The sequence below is a fragment of the Silene latifolia genome, chromosome 8 (assembly GCF_048544455.1).
Source record: "Silene latifolia isolate original U9 population chromosome 8, ASM4854445v1, whole genome shotgun sequence".
NCBI classification, from domain to species: Eukaryota; Viridiplantae; Streptophyta; class Magnoliopsida; order Caryophyllales; family Caryophyllaceae; genus Silene; species Silene latifolia.
This window is the reverse complement of record NC_133533.1, coordinates 6,079,521-6,098,577: the sequence shown is the minus strand read 5'-3', so window position 1 is coordinate 6,098,577 and position 19,057 is coordinate 6,079,521. Positions and strand designations below refer to the sequence as shown.

General features: G+C 33.5%; 4 protein-coding genes across 4 annotated transcripts; all 4 read right to left on the bottom strand.

Annotated features, from left to right (window-relative positions):
- Nucleotides 1-1,000: 1,000 nt before the first annotated feature.
- Nucleotides 1,001-2,197, bottom strand: LOC141594520 (putative F-box protein At1g47730). The gene has a single exon (XM_074414535.1). It carries the CDS (start codon nt 2,195-2,197, stop codon nt 1,001-1,003), a length of 1,197 nt encoding a protein of 398 aa, XP_074270636.1.
- A 1,030-nt stretch (nt 2,198-3,227) lies between these two features.
- On the bottom strand, nt 3,228-5,452 carry LOC141594519 (putative F-box protein At5g62060). The gene is made up of 3 exons (XM_074414534.1): nt 5,373-5,452; nt 4,037-4,376; nt 3,228-3,887 (listed from the first exon to the last, which is right to left on the bottom strand). Exons 1-3 carry the CDS (start codon nt 5,450-5,452, stop codon nt 3,228-3,230), a joined length of 1,080 nt encoding a protein of 359 aa, XP_074270635.1.
- Nucleotides 5,453-5,466: 14 nt separating this feature from the next.
- LOC141594518 (putative F-box protein At3g52320) lies at nt 5,467-6,531 on the bottom strand. Its single transcript, XM_074414533.1, has one exon. The coding sequence runs from the start codon at nt 6,529-6,531 to the stop codon at nt 5,467-5,469; it is 1,065 nt and encodes a 354-aa protein (XP_074270634.1).
- A 3,300-nt stretch (nt 6,532-9,831) lies between these two features.
- Nucleotides 9,832-11,424, bottom strand: LOC141594517 (putative F-box protein At1g47800). The gene has a single exon (XM_074414532.1). The coding sequence runs from the start codon at nt 10,954-10,956 to the stop codon at nt 9,832-9,834; it is 1,125 nt and encodes a 374-aa protein (XP_074270633.1). The 5' UTR covers nt 10,957-11,424.
- Between the last annotated feature and the right edge of the window lie 7,633 nt (nt 11,425-19,057).

Here is a 19,057-nt window from a genome sequence, read left to right as displayed (position 1 = left end):
ATTGGAATTAACATTAACAAAAAGCTACCATCATATTAGTATTGGCTTTTCAACCGTGTGGCCTAAGGGTACACATTAAGAAGTCATAAAAGGAGGATTGTACTCTGATTATCATATAGTGGACTATTGGTAGGATTCCGACCCCCCTCCGCGCCACCTGTTAGAATCGCACATGGGCTTGGGCCGCACCCGCCCGTCGAGGAGGAGAGAGTGTCCAGTTTACAAGTCCAAGGAGGTTCCATCCCAAAACCAATTGGCAATGGGAGGAGTAACCCCTTGGATTATAAACTAGATCACTCTTCTCTATTTCTCCGATGTGGAGACCTACATGTGATTCCTCACACCACCAAAATCCCTTGTGTCATTATTTGCTTATTTCGTCCTTTACTTATCTACATCGTTACTCTGTCTTAATTACTTACATATTCCGTCACAAATCACATATAGTTTAACCCCCGATACGAGGCTAAAAAGAGCGGTCACTTTAACCCTACTTGGTAGAAATTTACCAAAACACGACCCAAAGCCAGCAACCCTCGATTGACCCGTTTTCCAGGTCTCCATTGAACCATTGAAGGCAGCCAAATATAGCAACTAATATTCGATTCACATTGCTGTGTTTGCTTACATACTAGGTAAGGGATTGACATAAATATAACAACGATAAACCATGACATTCGACCTGCCACCATGTCTAATATGCTACATTGATTCGCGATAAATATCTTGATATAAAAACGAGGTGCAGCCATTTTATTTCAACTAAATTCAGGTTATTCTCACTTTAAAATGATACACATGAAAACTATAGCATGCTACTTTATGGCGAAATTTTCAAGATCATACATTAATCCATAAAGAAAATTGAATTGAGAAATATTGCATTGATAGATAACTGTCTCACATAAAAACGAAATACAATCAGTTTAATAAGCTCTTTTATTTTATATTACATTTGACAGATGACTGTCTCACATAAAGATGCTACGCTTGCAATATGTTACTCTATGGCGAACTTTTCAAGATCATAAAAAAAATACCAAGAATACTCGGAATTATTAATCAATTCCCAAAATCGTAGTAGGGTGCTACCTCCTGCAATAGTTGCGAAATGAGCGTTGTCAGTGGAATAATTATTAGTAAAATTCCTCCTTTTCCAAGTTGCATTCGGATTTTTATGGTTAAATAGTGTCCATTGTACGACGTCATCAGTCAGATCACTTTGCGCATTCCAAATAAACAGGGTTGGGCACTGTTTCAAACATGTCAAATAGTATCGTCTGCCCAAAGTCGATTGTGTAATGGGTGTCATGACAAGCTCGTAATCTCTGAACGCCTCGCGATTAAAATCAAAAGCAACAATAACATTACTGAATAATTTTTTACGGAGCAAATAAATCACTCCATCAAGACAAAGGCTATTAGTGGCCGTCCACTCAGGTAAGTTCTCGGTTACTGAACTCGATAAATTTTCATTGTCTACCGGGTTCCAATATTTCGATCCAACAGTCAATATCGCGGCCTTGATGATACTAGTATCGTTGCTTCTTCTTCCATAACTAATATTCAGAACTTTGAATACTTGTTGTACAGGATCAAACCCTAATGCATACGAACATCTAAAAACACTCATAGACTTCATAGTTATTATTATTGGAGGAAGCTGGATAAAATCCCGGGTTTTTATGTTTAAAAGACTGACAAACGTTGAATATGGACGAAAGAGACAAATTAGGCCGTTGCATATATTGGACATGTAAAAAGATTCACTATAACCAAAGTCTCGGTTGACCAAATCACACTTAGGTAAATCAGTGAAATATACATCCTGCCCTTTGATCAGAGGGGCAGTTGTTTTTGGCTTTGCTACAGTTACAGTCTCCGTTTTGGGGGTGTTGTCATCATTGAGCTCAAATGAGATAATCGATCGTTTTCCCCAAACACTCGATTTTACCACAAAAGCAAGTTTTGAATGTTTATCATACGAACGAGAGTGTTTAAGCAAGAATGCTTGTATGGTTAATGTATCATTCCAGTGTTTCGAAACACACTTGCCTCTTGACAATGACTTGAATGACAGCCTTGATAGGATTTCAATTTGAATATCTTCAGGAATGTCTGCATTTGATGCATTGCTCGTAGCGCAGTTCCGCTTTATAACTCTGCCTTTAACCTTTTGCTCGATATTCCTCACCATGAAACTATCAAATATTAAAAACTCACAATATTTATTAAATTAAGACCGTTTTTAATTCAATCACAACTGCAAAAGAACTGGAAGTGGTAAACAATATTACTCAGAGCTTTATATTATAGAGTATATGAAAGGAAGAGTTTATTTAATGAAAAAAATCACATGAAATTCTATCATTACTCCGTATCTTTTAATATTGTGTCTATCACTTCAATTATTTCTTTCCTAGTTTCATTAGCGTACAATCTCTTGAGATTTGCTTGTTACCAATTGGGTCGGGTCATGCCGGCTCATTTTCGGGTCAACTATTATCAACTTATTTATTGATGATAATCAGCATGAAACAATAAACATTCGGGCTGGATTATATTGAATCATGTCAATTTGGATTCGGGTTAGATCGGATCTTGAGTTCGAATGTCGGGTCGATTTTATCAGGGCTTGATCAGCTCGCTCTATTTCATATTAGGAAAAAAATAGGAAAGATAATAATAGGAATTTTTAATAGGAATTTTTAAGGGTGCTGCTAAAGATTTTCGACACATAATTTAAATCGTCGATCATATTTAATGAACTTCTAACTTAGCCCCTTTCATAATTTTCACTTAGGGATATTTGGTTCACTCATTCTAGGTCGCAAACTCGGAACCGAAGTACAATAAATCCTTGGCTCCATTTGAAGAGGAACACCGGCAAACATACACGAGAACAAACTACTAAATTAAATCACCCCCAAAATGTAAACAACTCTTTTGGTAATTACAACATCCAAATCGAACAAGATAAATCATAATTGTCACGATACCGTCGATATAAAATCGTCAATCAAAGCTGCCGTGAAGTACCATCATATAAAATCTCGAACCTTAACTGCATGCTAAGATTTAGATACGACAAAACAATATGACATTATTATTGATAATATTGTGTTCTCGTTGTAACAATACAACGTCATATATATAGTATCCCCTAATATTGACATTAACAAAAGGCTACCATCAATCCATCATATTAGTAAACTATAATAAGTTAGTTACTCTATGGCAAATAACTTCTCTAGATCATAAAAAACGTACACAGAATAGTCGGAATAATCAATCGGATGCGAATATCGTAGCAATGTGCTACCTCCTGCAACAGTATCCCCATGAGCGTCGGAAGGTACCATCATATTAGTAAAATTCCTCATCTTCCAAGCTGCATTCAGAGTTTTATGGTTAAATAATGTCCATTGTTCTACTTCTTCAGTGTGATCATCACTTTTCATCTTCCAAATGAAGAGAGTTGGGCACTCTTTCAGAGACGTCAAATAGTGTCGTGTGTACGTCGTTCTCATGGGTGTCACGACAAGCTCATTATCTGTGATGAACGCCTCGTGATTCAAATCAAATGCAACAACGGTTAGCTCAATAAAATTATCGATTTTGTTTTTGTGGACCCAATAAATCACTCCATTAAGACAAATGCTATTGTTGATACTCCGCCAATGTAAAGATTTATAGTCTATTGGGTTCCAATATTTCGATCCAACCGTCAGTATCGCGGCCTTGGCAGGAGTACACTTTTTTTTACTGCATGGGTAAATACTAATCAGAATTTTGAATACTTGCTGTACAGGATCAAACCCTAATGCATACCAAAATCTGAAAGGATCCACAGACTTGATAGTTATAGCAGGAAGACGGATAAAATCCTGGGTTTTTATGTTTAAAAGATCAACACACGTTGAAAATGGATCAAAGAGACAAATTAGGTCGTTGCATATATTCGATATGTAAGAATAATTACTCATAGGAATAAAATCAGTGAAATTTACATTCCGCCCTCTCTGATCCTTGATACCGACAAAGTCGTCGTTTTATCAGCATCATCGAGCTTGTATGACAAAACCGAGCCTTTTTCCCAAATACCCGAGCGTACCGCGAACGCTAGTTGCGGATGTTTATCATATGAAAGAGAGTTTTTAAGCAGGAATGCTTTTATGGTTATTGTATCATTCCAGTGTTTCGAAACACACTGGCATCTCGACAATGACTTGCATGACAGCCTTGACAATATATCAATTTCAATGTCTTCAGGAATGATGTCTGCGCTCGATGCATCACTCGTATTGCACTCCTGTCTTTTAACTCCGCCTTCAATGTTTTGCTTAACATTCATCTCCATGGAACTAGCAACTATGCTAGTCAGTATAATTGAACGTTAAACTTCTCAAGATAACTTAACTGAGACGGTTGTTATTTCGCTCAAGACCGCCAAAGAAACGGAAAGGAACAATATTACTCAGAAGTCAGAATTAATTATAGGGTTTTTTTTTTTTTTTTGAAAAAAACTATCTTATACTACGTATTTATATTTATATTTTTGGATGAACCCTAATTCAATTTTTGAATGAACCCTAATTTAGTCGAATTTATTTAAAATTAGGATTTTAGTTTGATGCAAAATTTTGAAATCTTTCCATTATCTTGCTAGCTGTATAATATTATTATTTATTATGATTATGATTCGTATATTTCTGGAATATCATATCTTGTAGTTATTGTTAACTTGTAATCTTAGTTACCTAGGATTTTAGGGCTAGCATTCGTTTACTCTCTGTATAAATACTTTGGTATACTGTTAATACATTTTAAACTTTTCCAAACTCATCTCTTATACTCCTTATATAAATCACTGTTAAATTAAACCCGACGAAACTGATCCAATGTCCCGGCCTAAATCCCAATTGAACCCGAAAAAACGAAGTGAAATTAACCCAAACGCCAACAGAAATATCATCTGATTAAATTAGAGACCTAATATGGATCCAAAAAAGACGAAATTGACTCAGAACGACCCGAATGATCGACTTAACTCTAAAATAACCGTACTAATTTATGTATTGAAAGTCATCCGTTAAAAGGACAGCACCAAACAGACCATAAGAGTTACATACTTCAGGAATCAACCGCTGATATTAGATAGTTCGCAAAAGCAGGATGATTGCTTTTATTGATGGGAAACGGTTTTCAGAACTCGTAGCCAAGAATTATAGACAATCAAAAGTTTTTTGCACTAAAAGAAAGGTAAGTGAGAAAATCCTTAAAAATAACATCTAATCTAATCTAATATTCTAATATACTGATGTTTTTATTTATTGTCGATAAATTAACAAGGTGTACGGAGTATAATTTACTGGACTGCTAAATTCTCGAGATTATAGAAGAAATACAAATCCTGTTCTAGAGGTTTCACAAAATCACCATTGATTGACATCGATATCACAGGATCTAGCAGGATGCTAGATCCTGCACGAAATCTCCCGTAAAAGCAAAGATATAAAAGGCTGGGAAATCATCTGAAGCAAGAATCCTCCGGTTCCAAGCCGCATTCAGATTTTTATGTTTAAACAACGTCAACTGTTTTATTTCATTTCTTTCCCTATTCAATAGGAAAAGAGTTGGGCGGCCTTTTAAGGATGTCAAATAGTATCCAAATGTCATATCCCCGTCGATTGTCACGACAATCTCATAATCTCTGAACGCCTCACGATTCAAATCAAATTCAACAAAGGTTAACACACATTTACCACGACAAGTTCTCACATCATGTGCCCAATATATTACTCCGTCGAGATAAAGGCTATTATTGGTGATATTCAATTCAGGCTTTTTCTTAGTCAGTGAACTAGGTAAACATTCATACTCAATTGTTTTCCAATATTTCGATCCAACAGTTAATATCGCGGCCTTGGCAGCACACCCTTTGCACGAATCGACTCTATAAATTATACTCAGAACTTTGAATACCTTATTTACAGGATCAAACCCTAATGCACACCATAATCTGAAATCATACATTGGCTTCGTTATTGCAGGAAGATGGATAAAATCCCGGGTTTTTAAGTTTAAGAGAACGACACGCGTTGAAGATGGATCAAGGAGACAAATTAGGTCATTGCATATATTCGACATAGAAGGATTAATAGTGCTCGATAAAAATTCTCCGAAATATATCTTCTCCCCTCTAATTATCTTCTCACTACTTGGCACAATCGTTCGCTCAGCAACCGCAAAATGATGATTTACGGTGTTTGGGTTTATATAATTATCATCGTTGAGCTCGAATGAGACAATGAAATTATATCCCGAAATATTATGTCGTTGTCCGACAAAAGCAAGTTTTGAGTGTTTATCGTATGAACGGGAGTGGCTAACAAAGAATGCTTGGATGGTTAAAGTATCATTCCAATGTTTCGAAACACAATTGAATCTTGCCAATGACTTTGGTGGTAACCTTGACAAGATTTCAATCTGAATTTCTTCAGGAATGACTAAAATTATTGCATTGCTCATATTGCACTTCCTTCTTTTCGGAAGATTAAAGTACGCAAATCGCGATTAATTACTCGACTACGACTATCGTTTCGATCAAGAACTCGATCACAAGGAGAATGGAACGGCAGAACTCCGAGTTTTTGTTAACCCTCAAAGCAATTTTGTATATATATGAAATTATGAATGCATTAAAAAGGACCGTCCTATATATATGGGTTTTTCTAACGTGTGCCCTTAGGGTACATATTAATAAATCAAATATGGAAAGATTCACAACATATTCTCTTGATAAATGGAATTATAAACTTAATTTTAGCATAATTAGTGAGAATATCTTATATATATATGGAGAACTGGCCTAAAAGGAGAAAAACCCAAAGTTTACGATTGTTATATGGTTTTATTTTCATTACCCTAGTAGACCACATGTATATTCTATTATTTTCTATACAATATTTTGTTAATTGTCAATCGATATTATCTCCTTGATTGTAGGCTTGTGTTATGGAAATAGGTTAGTCTAGAGAATATTTATAAACAATTAATAAAATATTGTATAGAAAATAATATACCCCATATTTGAGGCTGAATAATGACATATCTACCTAGTATAAGCTAGGTTTTTTCTTACTTTTTTATTGGTCCCTTTTTTTTAGGGGTTGAAAAAACCTTTATTCAGGTAGGGCCCTCCATGTAAAACTACATATTTAATTACTCTCACCTTATGCAATTAATCTCTCCCCTCCTTTTACTAATTCCTAATTCTACTTCAAATGTGGGTTGCACAGGAAGAATAATAATAGATCTAGCTAAAATAGATTAATGTAAAATTTCCAAGAAAAACATGTTTTTTTACTATACTCAAATTAAAGTTGTATTACTTACAAAATTTCTTTTATTTCTTAAATCAATTAAGGGATGACTAACCAAGTACAAGAGATATAAACGAAAATGTATTTTAATAATTTGATGTTGATGGTGGATATCGAAAAATAAATGTAAACTAATAATCAATGGACTATACAACATATGACAAAATAGTATACCGAGTCTTCATCCTTTATTGTAAAGAAAATCAAATACATAAAATAACCGATCTATTTATTTCAACTTTTGACCAAAAAAATTAAATTATCAACTAAAATGAGTATTTTTTTCACCATGCATTTATTTTTGCGCCATAACTTTAGATTTGTGAAGTAGGAATGACTAATGAGGTGAAGATGATAAGTAGATTGGATGGGGGTGATGAGAGCAAAAAGGGTAAGAGTAAACATAATTGAATATTGTGTGGAGGGGTATATGATTGAATGCAGCGGAGGCTAATTTAGGGTATGAATAGTAGTATGGATTACGATGGACATGAGTTACAGACTTGCAGTGATTTGTCCAAATTTTGGTTGGTTTAGGCCCAGCTCACTAATCATTTTTTATAAAAAAACAATTAATTTATATTGTATCTTTGTTAATTATTCCGTTGATTTCTTTAATATGAGTCATGAGTCATTGTTAATGCAACTTTTAGGATAATGAGTATTTTTTGTTTTATTATTATTATTATTATTATTATTATTATTATTATTATTATTATTATTAGTGTTTAAATTTATTTATTTAAATTTCAGTATATTTTGTTATCATTATATTCATTGAATAAGTATACTTTTATTCAACTTAATTCTAATAATAAGATGTGGAGTAGAAATTATATCATTTGGTCAAGTAATTGAATATTCAATCCCATGCAATTATGTAGACTATTTTCAATTCTTATTCATTTAGCCAAGTTATTGAATATTCGACTAGCAATTATAGCCGCACTGATTTAAAATTATGATATTATACATTATCATTATATATCTTATCATTTAAAGTAACCCGTGCATTTTTTGCACGGGATTAAAACTAGTTTAAGTAGAATTTTTTGGTTAATGAGTGTTCATTAGCAAGCTAAGTAGGGAATTAGTGTTAGTTTCAAACTATTTTGGTGCATAGTGTCCACGTCACCACTTTTTATTTATTTTTCAATTTTTATACAAAACCGCTAAGAAACTTAGCGGCTTTACAAAATATCATCGTCCAAATATTTATATCAGTTTTATTAAAAAAAAAAACAAATGAAAAGCAATGCCCAGCGGCTTATCCCACCAATTTCCAACAATTTGCATTAGGTACACTACAAAATGACAGTACTGATATGGTAAGCCGCTAAGATTCCTAACGGTTTTGCCTTTTATATATAAAAAAAAACTAAATGAAGCCGCTAAGTTTCTTAGCGGTTTCATATAAAAATTGGAAAAAAATAAAAAGGGATAACGTGGACACTATGTACCCAAATAGTTTCAAATGAACGCTAATTACCTAATTATTTTGCTAATTAACGCTAATTAATCAAAAAATTCTATTTAAATATGCCGGTTATTAAAATGAAATATTATGTTACCGAAATAAAATATTCATATACAGAGTACAAACCCATTTATTAAATTATTTAGTTGGGTTTTGTGCTATTTGACTAGTCCTGATGGCTGATTCCCTTTCCTAATCCTACTAGAATTTTAACACTCGTACGCCCACGAGTAGTCATGCTACATATCACAAAATCAAATATTCCTAACATACATAGAAATAGAAAATCACGATGCTGTCAAATTAAAATTTTCGATCTAATCCTGTCAGCAATACCGAAGTTTTTAATGAATCTATAGGAATGCAATTCTACTGATCCGATAGTATATACTTGTATAACTTACATAATTGATATAAATATAACAAAGATAAATACTTCCTTCGTTCCGGTCATTTGTTGTCTTTTGGTTTTGCCACAAAAATCAAAGAAGGGGAGGGGTCAATTACTGAATGACAAATGGAATAAATTGAGTGTGAATGATCAAATTACTTATCAAATTCATTCTTAAAATAGAAAGGACAACAAATGACTGAGACAGAGGGAGTATTGCTAATGCATATAACCATGACATTCGACCCACCACCATGTCTAGTACGAGAAACCGGTTAGCGATCAATATCTTGAATTAGCCTTGCCTTTACGGTCTATTTCCTGACAACCCATAATATATTGCATTGAATGACTACTACTTCATATTGAAACGAAGCGCAACCATTTAATTTCATCAAAATTTGGAACCCAAGAACAAAATAATCTTTACCTTGAACATACTAGAGAAAGTTCAACTAAATTTAGGCCATTCTCAATTTATTACAGCATTTTAATCTGAGAAAAATCATTACTGATGAAACTATGTTTTTAATGTAATATCTCGAAAGTCGTCAGCAAGTTAACCTGACGCTTGCTGTTTATTCCTCCTCTGCGGCGAGCTTCTCAAGATCATACCATATATAACAAGACAAAGGTTCTGGGGCTCCTGAAGGCCTTACCATATGTAATAGGATGCTACCTCCTGCAACACAAGTCGAAGGTCTGCCGTAATTGAAGATTTTAGGAAAATCGTTTGCAATAAAATTCCTCCTACTCCACGCCACATTAGGATTTTTATGGTTAAACAATGTCAACTGTTGTATCTCATCACTTTTTTTCTTCCAACTGAACAGAGTTGGACACCCTTTTAAGGATGTCAAATAGTAACTGAATGTCCCAGCAATTTCGACAACCAGCTCGTAATCTCTGAATGTCTCGCGATTCAGATCAAAAGCAACCACGGTTAACTTAATAGAATAGTATTCATTTATAGTCTCATTGACCCAATAGATCACTCCATCAAGACAAATGCTATTGTTGCTACTCCAATAAGGCGCGTTCTCGGTCACTGAACCAGGTAAACATTCATACTCGATTGGTTTCCAATATTTCGATCCAAGAGTCAATATCGAGGCCTTGGTATCATACCATTTGTTTTGAGAAAAAATACACAGAACCTTGAATACCTTATTTACAGGATCAAACCCTAATGCATACCAAAATATGATGAATTGATCAGCACTATCCATAGTTATTGCAGGTAGACGGATATAATCCTGGGTTTTAACGTTTAAAAGACCGACATTCTTTGAAGACAGATCAAAAATACAAATGAGGTCATTGCATATATTGGACATGTAATCATGCCTGGCCATGAGACGACGAATGAAATCTTCTTGATACCCTTTTATTACCTCCTCAATACTCGTCTTTCTCCGGCAATTATCCCACTCGATAACTACGCTCATTGTTGTTGCCTTTGTCAGCTCGAATGAGAGAATCGAGTTAAATTCTCTAGTTACCGACTCTGGCAATGCTACAAAGAAAAGATTTGGATGTTTATCATATGAAATAGATTGATTGAGTAAGAAAGCTCTTATAGTTAATGTATCATTCCAGTGTTTCGATACACACTTGCATCTTGACAATGATTTCGGTGGCAGCTTTGACAAGATTGCAATATGAATTTCTTCAGGAATGTCTTCAAATGATGCATCGCTCATATTGAACGCTATATGTCGCAAGATCACTCGACTAAGACGGTTTCTATTTCGATCAAGACCTTGAAAGAATAGAAAAGAAACAACCACTCATTACTATCACCGTACCCGATCATTTATTTGCCTTTGATTTAAATACACGTCGCAAATAAATGATTAAGACAAAAGGGAGTATCAAATTAAGAATGACTAGCTTTGGATTGTCCAAATGAGAGACTAATTAAGCCCCAACTACATGAAGTATAAAAGTAACAAGTCAAATATTATATCACTATTATCAATCGGAAACACAATTACCCAATTAAAACTATAAACCCTAATACCAAAATTAAACCATAACACCAAAAATTACATACCTATTATTCAAGTAATAGGCAAGCAAGTAGAACTCCTTCGAGTTCTGGCGTATTCGTCGATTTCTTGCGAGGTCGTGTTCAAGCTGGCGTGTCGTCGTGAAGCGTGGTAGGTAAAGTTAATAGAGTAGGCGGGGAAAGTGATAGGCGAGGAAATGTATTTTTTTTTTCGGTGTGCAGTGGATAAACCTTCGGATATATGTGATAGCCTTCAAAGTCCAAACCACGTATACCGGGTGAGCCACCCGAGAGTGACAGGCTCGAAGTCCATAAGGAATGGACTCAGGCTAAAAATGCTCCACAAGATTTTGTTCTTGGGGAGACTTGAACCGGATCTAATGGGAATTTCACCCAAGTTTTAACCACTAGACTCCACCCAAGAATTTCTTATTAGTACATGAAAGGGAGTACGAAGTAATAAGGTAGGGGGCTTAAGACGGTCTTAATTTAAGACCTCTTTATGTTTCCATTTTTATTTTAACTTGTCAAATCTACTTATTATCTTCACAAATTATTATTACAGACGGCCTTTAGAACATGAAAGGTAGTACGGAATAATAAGGTAGGGGGCTTAAGACCGTCTTAATTTTAGACCGCCTTAAGTACCATTTTACTTAATTACTCAAGACCGTCTGAAACAATAATTTGTGAAGATAATAAGTAGATCTGACAACCGAACAAAACCACAAGGCCGTAGCCAAAGTAACCCATTTAAACGGTAATTTGAGTTGAGAACAATCCGATCTAAAGTAATTGGAACTGAAATTAGTAGAAATTCAAAACCCATTGCCGACTTTATTAGTAGCTCTATATGAGCAAACAACATTTTGTTCCTAAGATTAAAGAAAAGCGTATAACTTTGTAGTCAGCTTGTGCCACTCTAAACCGAATTTTCATTATTCGCCATTTAGCACAATTCTCGACTCGTCGGTCATTGGAAATAGCCTCTTACAGTCTTAGTGTTATTAACACATGGGTAACTTCCGTGCATCAGCTCCATTAATTCGTATTGTAATCGAAAGTGATAATCTTTAAGGCGGGCTAATGTTGTTTTTTTCCATTGAATAACAATATTTCAATCTAAGAAGATACGGAGTAATACATCATTGTAACATTGTTTAAATAATACTTTGTACAACACTAGCTCGGGTTTGCCCAAGATCGAGATCCTACAAAATAAGCCAATATTCCAACATAATACAATGGCGGACAATAATAAGCTGCGCTACTTCCTCCCTTCCAATTGAACCCAGTCGGGCACCCTTTCAAAGATGTCAAATCGCGTATTTTTCAAGATTGTACAATATATACCAACAAGACTTTGTATCATCCTGCTCTTCTGATTTCACACTACCTTGAATCGACTCAACATATTGTACGAGAATGCTACCACCTGCAACGCGTACACACGTTTGCTACAATAGATCATCATAGGAAAACTTTGTGAAATAAAACTCCTCTTAGTCCAAGACGCATTCGGATTTTTATGGTTAAACAATGTCAACTTGTGTGTCAACTGCTTTGATCTTGAAAGTTTCCACGGTTCCCTTAAAATTCTTGGTGTAGTATCTACAACCATGATCACCAAGACTGACCAAGAGAAACTTTAGATTATGGTGCAACGACGACATTGCAATAGCACCACCAATGTCACTGTTTTCAGTAAGAAATTCTAGCTCGTTGTCGCTGACTTTAATCACCTCGTGCTTGTTCCAGATGCTCAAGATTTGCTTACCAGCTTCCTCGGGATATATAGCCACATGGGCAACCTAAGGTTAGATAGGAGCATGCGATAAGTCCCGGCTGCCTTGGCCTCCTCCATTGCTTTCAGATGAGCTGATCGGCATGGCTCCACGATCAAATTAACTGATCCGTAATGAAATACCTTGTCTTGACGAATGGTTCGAGATTAAATTCACTTGAATTTCGTGAAAAAAATTGAAAGTGATGAGATGAGATCATTTCTTGTAAATTTTTTAAATACGAAAAACATGAGAGAGACGGTCTAAGTTATTGAGAGACGATTCTCTAATATATCTGATGTGTTTTTGTGACCCTTTTATTGTTGATCGTGACCCAAAGTGAAACAATAATTTCTTACCTATTTTCTTAATAAACATAGCTATTTTATCTATAATTGTGATTTGTATTTATTTCATAACTCTTATAAGTATCATTTTTACTTTAAATTATAAAATGGTAAGAACTTAATTATTAGACGGTCTAAGTTAAGGGTAAGAACTTAATTTAGGTAAGTTCTTTAATTTAAAATTAACTTGTTCTACTCTCATAACGAACATGTATAAACTTGCGAATGCGATAAAAAAGATCGATTACTTGCCTCCAGCCATTGCTTATTTTATTTTATTTTATGGAATACTTTACATATTACATATAAATGTGAATGATTTACACTGGTTATGAGCAAGACTAATTGTACTATAAAATATCAAAATTTTCGCATAAGAAGGTACCATGATAATCATTTCTTATATTTATATATAAAATTGAGTTGGGAAACTGTGGCTGCGCCACGTGGCATATTTAGCCTTAATTTGAGCATTAATTATACTTAATTTTAATCAGCCTGATCACGGACCATGTATGGGGTGCAGGGTCCACCCGCAGTTTCTTACCATTCGTAACCGTGATAAGCCAATATCGAACCACTTGTTCAAGATGGTAGTCGTGATATACTTCCGTATGAAGGTGCTTCATGTTGAAAAGTTTTTCGGCTGGACCATGTTAGAGGTCGTTGCGCGTTATACGAATAGTATTTGGCTGAACCGCCACCCCGCATGTAGCCATAGTCGCTGGAAAGTTCGTGTCAATTGGGGCATTCAGTGCGGCAACCATTCTGTCTGAATAATTATTACGATGGAGGACAATGGAGGAGGAGAGAAAAATTAGGGTTGCGAATTTGTGATTGTTATTAATAGATTTTTTGGGTGTGTTTCGAAAGTGTATATTTCTTACCTATTTTCTTAATAAACATGGCTATTTTATCTGTAATCGTGATTCATATTTATTTCATAGCTCTTGGTATCATTTTTACTTTAAATTATAAAATGGTAAGAACTTAATTATTAGACGGTCTAAGTTAAGATTAAGAACTTAATTATGTAAGTTTAATTTAAAATTATCCTGTTCTACTCTCATAACGAACATGTATAAACTTGCGAAAGCGATAAAAAAGATCGATTACTTGCCTTCAGCCATTGCTTATTTATTTTATGGAATATCTTATAAATTACATATAAATGTGAATAATTTAAGATAAATTATAATAAAAGATACGAAAAATTATTAGCTCTTCTCCGTTATATCGCCTAAACATATTATTTGTGTATTCATTCCTATTCACTTTTAATTGGCTTAAAATTTCACTAAAGCTGAATTTTCATTCCAAAATGATCGACTAATAATACAACTAGCTTAAAAACCTGTGCAAAATTGCACGAGAATATACATAGGCATTTAAATATAAGAATTTGTGATTAAACAATTAACTATATAGGGATTAAAGTCGAAATTATACTATAAAATATCAAAATTTTGGCATAAGACGGTTCCATGATAATCATATCTTATCTTATATTTATATTTAAAAAAAATGTTGGGAAACTGTGGATGCGCTACGTGACATATTTAACCTTAATTTGAGCATTAATTATAATTAAATCATTAAAGATCATATAATAAATACTGCATTGACATCAACAACATATTAATAACAACATAGGAAATGTTAATTATTTGATTACTTTAAGGAGTCGTTTGGTTGATCAAGGAACTTCAACTTCCTAGGAACTTGCAATTCATAGGAATTAAGTTCCATCATCTAATTCGGGTGAATTTGGCAAAGTTGTTTGGTTGCCCATGTAGGAATTAAATTCCACAGGAATTTCTAATGACCAAGGGGGGAGTAGGTAAGCCACTGCCTACATCATGTAGGCATTGGAAGTTCCTGGGAAGTTCCAATTCCTACATTCTGCCCAAAAAATGGCAACCAAACAACCTTGTTTTTTTAAAATCATGGGATTTTCTAATGCCTGTGTTTTTCAAGTGGTAACCAAACGACCCCTAAATGATTACGATAGTTTATTTCCAACCTAAACAAAAAATATTGATTACGATAGTTTTCCTGAGGTTGTTGAACGATTACTTTAATGATTACGATATTTTACCTGAGGTTGTTGAACGTTTACTCGTTTTGAGATAATGACCATATATACCCTATTGGGTTTCCAAAAAAAAAATAGATTGTTAGAATAAATTTTGAAATTAAACTATTAAACTAATTGCAAACAATTCTTTCATATGAGTATAATTTTTTTTCATATTTATTAAATAATTTTGAAATATTAAGAGGATAAAATTAGTGTCTCACAATTTTGACACAACTACAATTAGTAGAATATAGAACAAAACGTGCAAATTTCTTCTAAAAATGTCTAACAAGTAGCACATTTAAGACAAAGCTAAAACATTCGAATAAGTTGAGCTTGAACACTATAATATTAGACAAATGGTTCAGATTAATTTTACCTGAACTTCGTGAAAAAAATTTAAAAGTGGAGACGTGAGCTCATTTTTCGTAAATTATTTAAATACAAAAATCTTGGGAGGTACGGCTAAGTTATTAAGAGACCATTCTCTCGTACCCATGATGTGTTTTTTGCGACTCTTTTATTGTTGATCGTGGCCCAAAGTGCAACCTATTTTCTTAATAAACGTGGTTATTTTATCTATAACAATGATTCGTACCTATTTTATAGCTCGTAGTAGCACTTTTACTTTAAATTATAAAATAGTTTCGCAATAAGTTTATTATTAAACCGTTTCTTAAAAGATTTACTGTTATTTAAAATCAACCCCATTTTTTAAATACTTTCAATTTAAACCCATTTAATAGAAAAAAAATCTATAAATTATCAATTCATCTTCTGTATAATGGATATATTCGTTATACCAATAAAACGGATCAAGTAATTACCATATAAGATGAAATGGTAGGATATAATTTCAAAAGATAAAATTATTTAAAAAAGGAAAACTAATCAACCTAGCCGTCTAGTGGATGCAATTATATTGTTGCCTATATTCATGCCTTTTTTTTCTTTCCAAAAATCTTGTAGAATAATTTCCTTCCATTCCCATATTTGTCTTTCACGCTTCTCTATAACCATTTTCTACCTTCATTTCCGTTCAGATTCAAACTATCATCTTTTTCCCATTTGTTTCAGCTTCATTCTAATTGTAGGTACTTTTTAATTTTCATAATTTCAGATCTAAACTTTACCATAGTACCCTTTTTTGTAATCAATTTGTTGTTTGTGTTTTAAGTTTTTGGAAAATGACGAGGAAGCAAGCAACAAAAAGGGATTTGGATGAAACCACCTCAATTGGATATTAAAGGTATGATTTAGTAATTTAATAGCACATATTTTACTATTTTTTTACTTAAATAATTTCATTGTAATAATTTTTTTTGGTTGATTTTTCGTTTTAAGGAGATGAAAATCCAAGATAAGCAGTTACAAATAAGAATAAGAGGAAAGACAGACCTAAGAGCAAGTCCAATGGTTTGGTTTAGGGACTTGCTTGCAATTTTTTAAAATTGTAAGCAAGTGGCTAAACCATTGGACAAGTACATATAGAGTAGCTTAAACCAAGCAACTAGCTTCATTAAGCTAGTAGCTTAAATGACCCTACCACAAAATTCAACCAATAGAAATTAGTTTGCTTAATTAACATATGAGTCAAGCTAGTTAAACTTTTGGCTAAACCATTGAAATGAATTAGTAGCTCAAAAATAAACTAGCTTAAAATGTGATGTGGCAATGGTAAGCTAGTTGAAACTAGCTTACCATTGGACTTGCTCTAATGGAGATGATGAAGTAAAACAACGACCTAATGGTGTTGATGTTGATTTGTCGGTTTAATGAGTTTTTACATTATTTTGATTAATATTTTTACCATGATTAATGATTTAGTAGCCGTTTTTGGTAATTTTTGTGTACGTTGAATTAGATCTGGTTTTTTTTGTACTTATTAAGATCATAATGTGATAAAGTTTATTTTATTTTATATGTTGCTTAAGACCATTTGTTGAGGAGTATGTACTTCTGTTTTCAGTTTTTTTGTGATCATTTTGCCAACCTTAGTGTTCATTTGTTGATGCTTAATTACATCTTTTTAGTAACTTATTAAGATCAGAATGTGACCAAGTTTATGCTATTTGTAGCTTAAGACCGCTTGTTAAAGAGTAGTTTTGTTTTCAGTTTTTCTGACCATTTTTTGCTGAACTTAGTGGCCATTTGTTAATGTTTAATTAGATTTTTTTTGTAACTTAGTAAGATCATAATGTGACCAAGTTTGTGCTATTTGTAGCTTAAGACCATTTGTTAAGGAGTACTTATATTTTCAGTTCTTTGTGACCATTTTGCTGAACTTAGTGGTCATTTGTTGATATTGATTTAGATTTGTTTTTGTAACTTATTAAGATCAAAATGTGACCAAGTTTGACCATTTATTAAGGAGTACTTCTGTGTTCAGTTCTTTGTGACCATTTTGGTGAACATAGTGACCAAATAAATGTTGTAAGCAACTTAGGATCATTTGTGCCCAATATGCTGATCTTTGTGGCCATTTCTTAGCTTAGTACCATTATGATGAACTTAGTAGGTATATATACTATTTTGTTAGTTACCACTGTTGTGATATTTGTCGCTAAAAATATTGTTCGTAATTTTGTTATATTTTGTAGATACTCATTTAATTTTTGTAATTGAATATGTAGTTCAAATGTTTTGACCATGTATAACTAGTAGCCATGTTTCATCTCTATTTTTGTTTTTTACGTTTGACATGACTTCTAAAAAGATTGCTAATGCACACGGGTCTTCGAGTGGCTTATTTAAGCTGATTAAGAAGATGCCGAAAGAGCAGAAGAAAAGTGTTGAAGAGATTGGTTTCAAGGGGATGTTGGAGGTTAGAGCTAGTGGAATGTGTTATACTTCCTCCATTCAACTCCACTCTACCTATTTCCATTTTCTACACTATTCACAAGTGCAAATTCAATCTCAATTTTCTCTCGATATATAAGTGAAAATATATTCATGTGGGATCTTGTTTGATTCATCTTTACGAGTACATTAAAAATATCTAACTTTTATAATTTTTGCAAATACGTAGTTAACGATATTTACCGCGTAAAACACGCGTTGACGAACGTGAAAAAACAAAGTGGTAGAGTGGAGTTGAATGGAGGAAGTATAATGATAAATTGGTTGACGGCACATTATAACCCAGACTCCATGATGTTTTTGATTGATAAGGAGCGGTACTTTTTTTACGAGAGTTGATGTAGACACATTTATGTTACCTTGTAACCGTGGGAAGAAGGTTTTGCGCACCTCAAGTACAATGCTATTTTTATTTGGATTTGGTAGTTGATTTAGAACCATTATTGCTTTGTAGTTGTAGTTGATAGGTCGTTAACATTTTGCTCTTTATATGTGAACGACTAAGCATTGAACGCATTCTGTTTTGGCCGTTTTCTAATTCGGATTGTGATTTAATTGAACAAGTACTCCTATCAAGACAATATTATTATGCCTTTTTTTATTTTCTTAGTCAAATAATTTTTGGCCAAATATATATACCATTTGGAGCTAGTAACAAGTATAATAGATATGGTCACAACATCATCAAAGTTGGTCACAAAATAAAGGATATCGTGTTTATTT

Bases quoted from the DNA above. Each gene is read 5' to 3' on its own strand.
- LOC141594517 (XM_074414532.1), bottom strand. From the start codon at position 10,956: ATGAGCGATGCATCATTTGAAGACATTCCTGAAGAAATTCATATTGCA.
- LOC141594518 (XM_074414533.1), bottom strand. From the start codon at position 6,531: ATGAGCAATGCAATAATTTTAGTCATTCCTGAAGAAATTCAGATTGAA.
- LOC141594519 (XM_074414534.1), bottom strand. From the start codon at position 5,452: ATGTCAATCAATGGTGATTTTGTGAAACCTCTAGAACAGGATTTGTAT. The intron at 4,377-5,372 runs GTAAATTATACT...TATACTGACTAG, and splicing joins CTCGAGAATTTAGCAGTCCA to CATAGTTGCTAGTTCCATGG. The intron at 3,888-4,036 runs GTATCAAGGATC...ATAAAAACCCAG, and splicing joins ATAAAACGACGACTTTGTCG to GATTTTATCCGTCTTCCTGC.
- LOC141594520 (XM_074414535.1), bottom strand. From the start codon at position 2,197: ATGGTGAGGAATATCGAGCAAAAGGTTAAAGGCAGAGTTATAAAGCGG.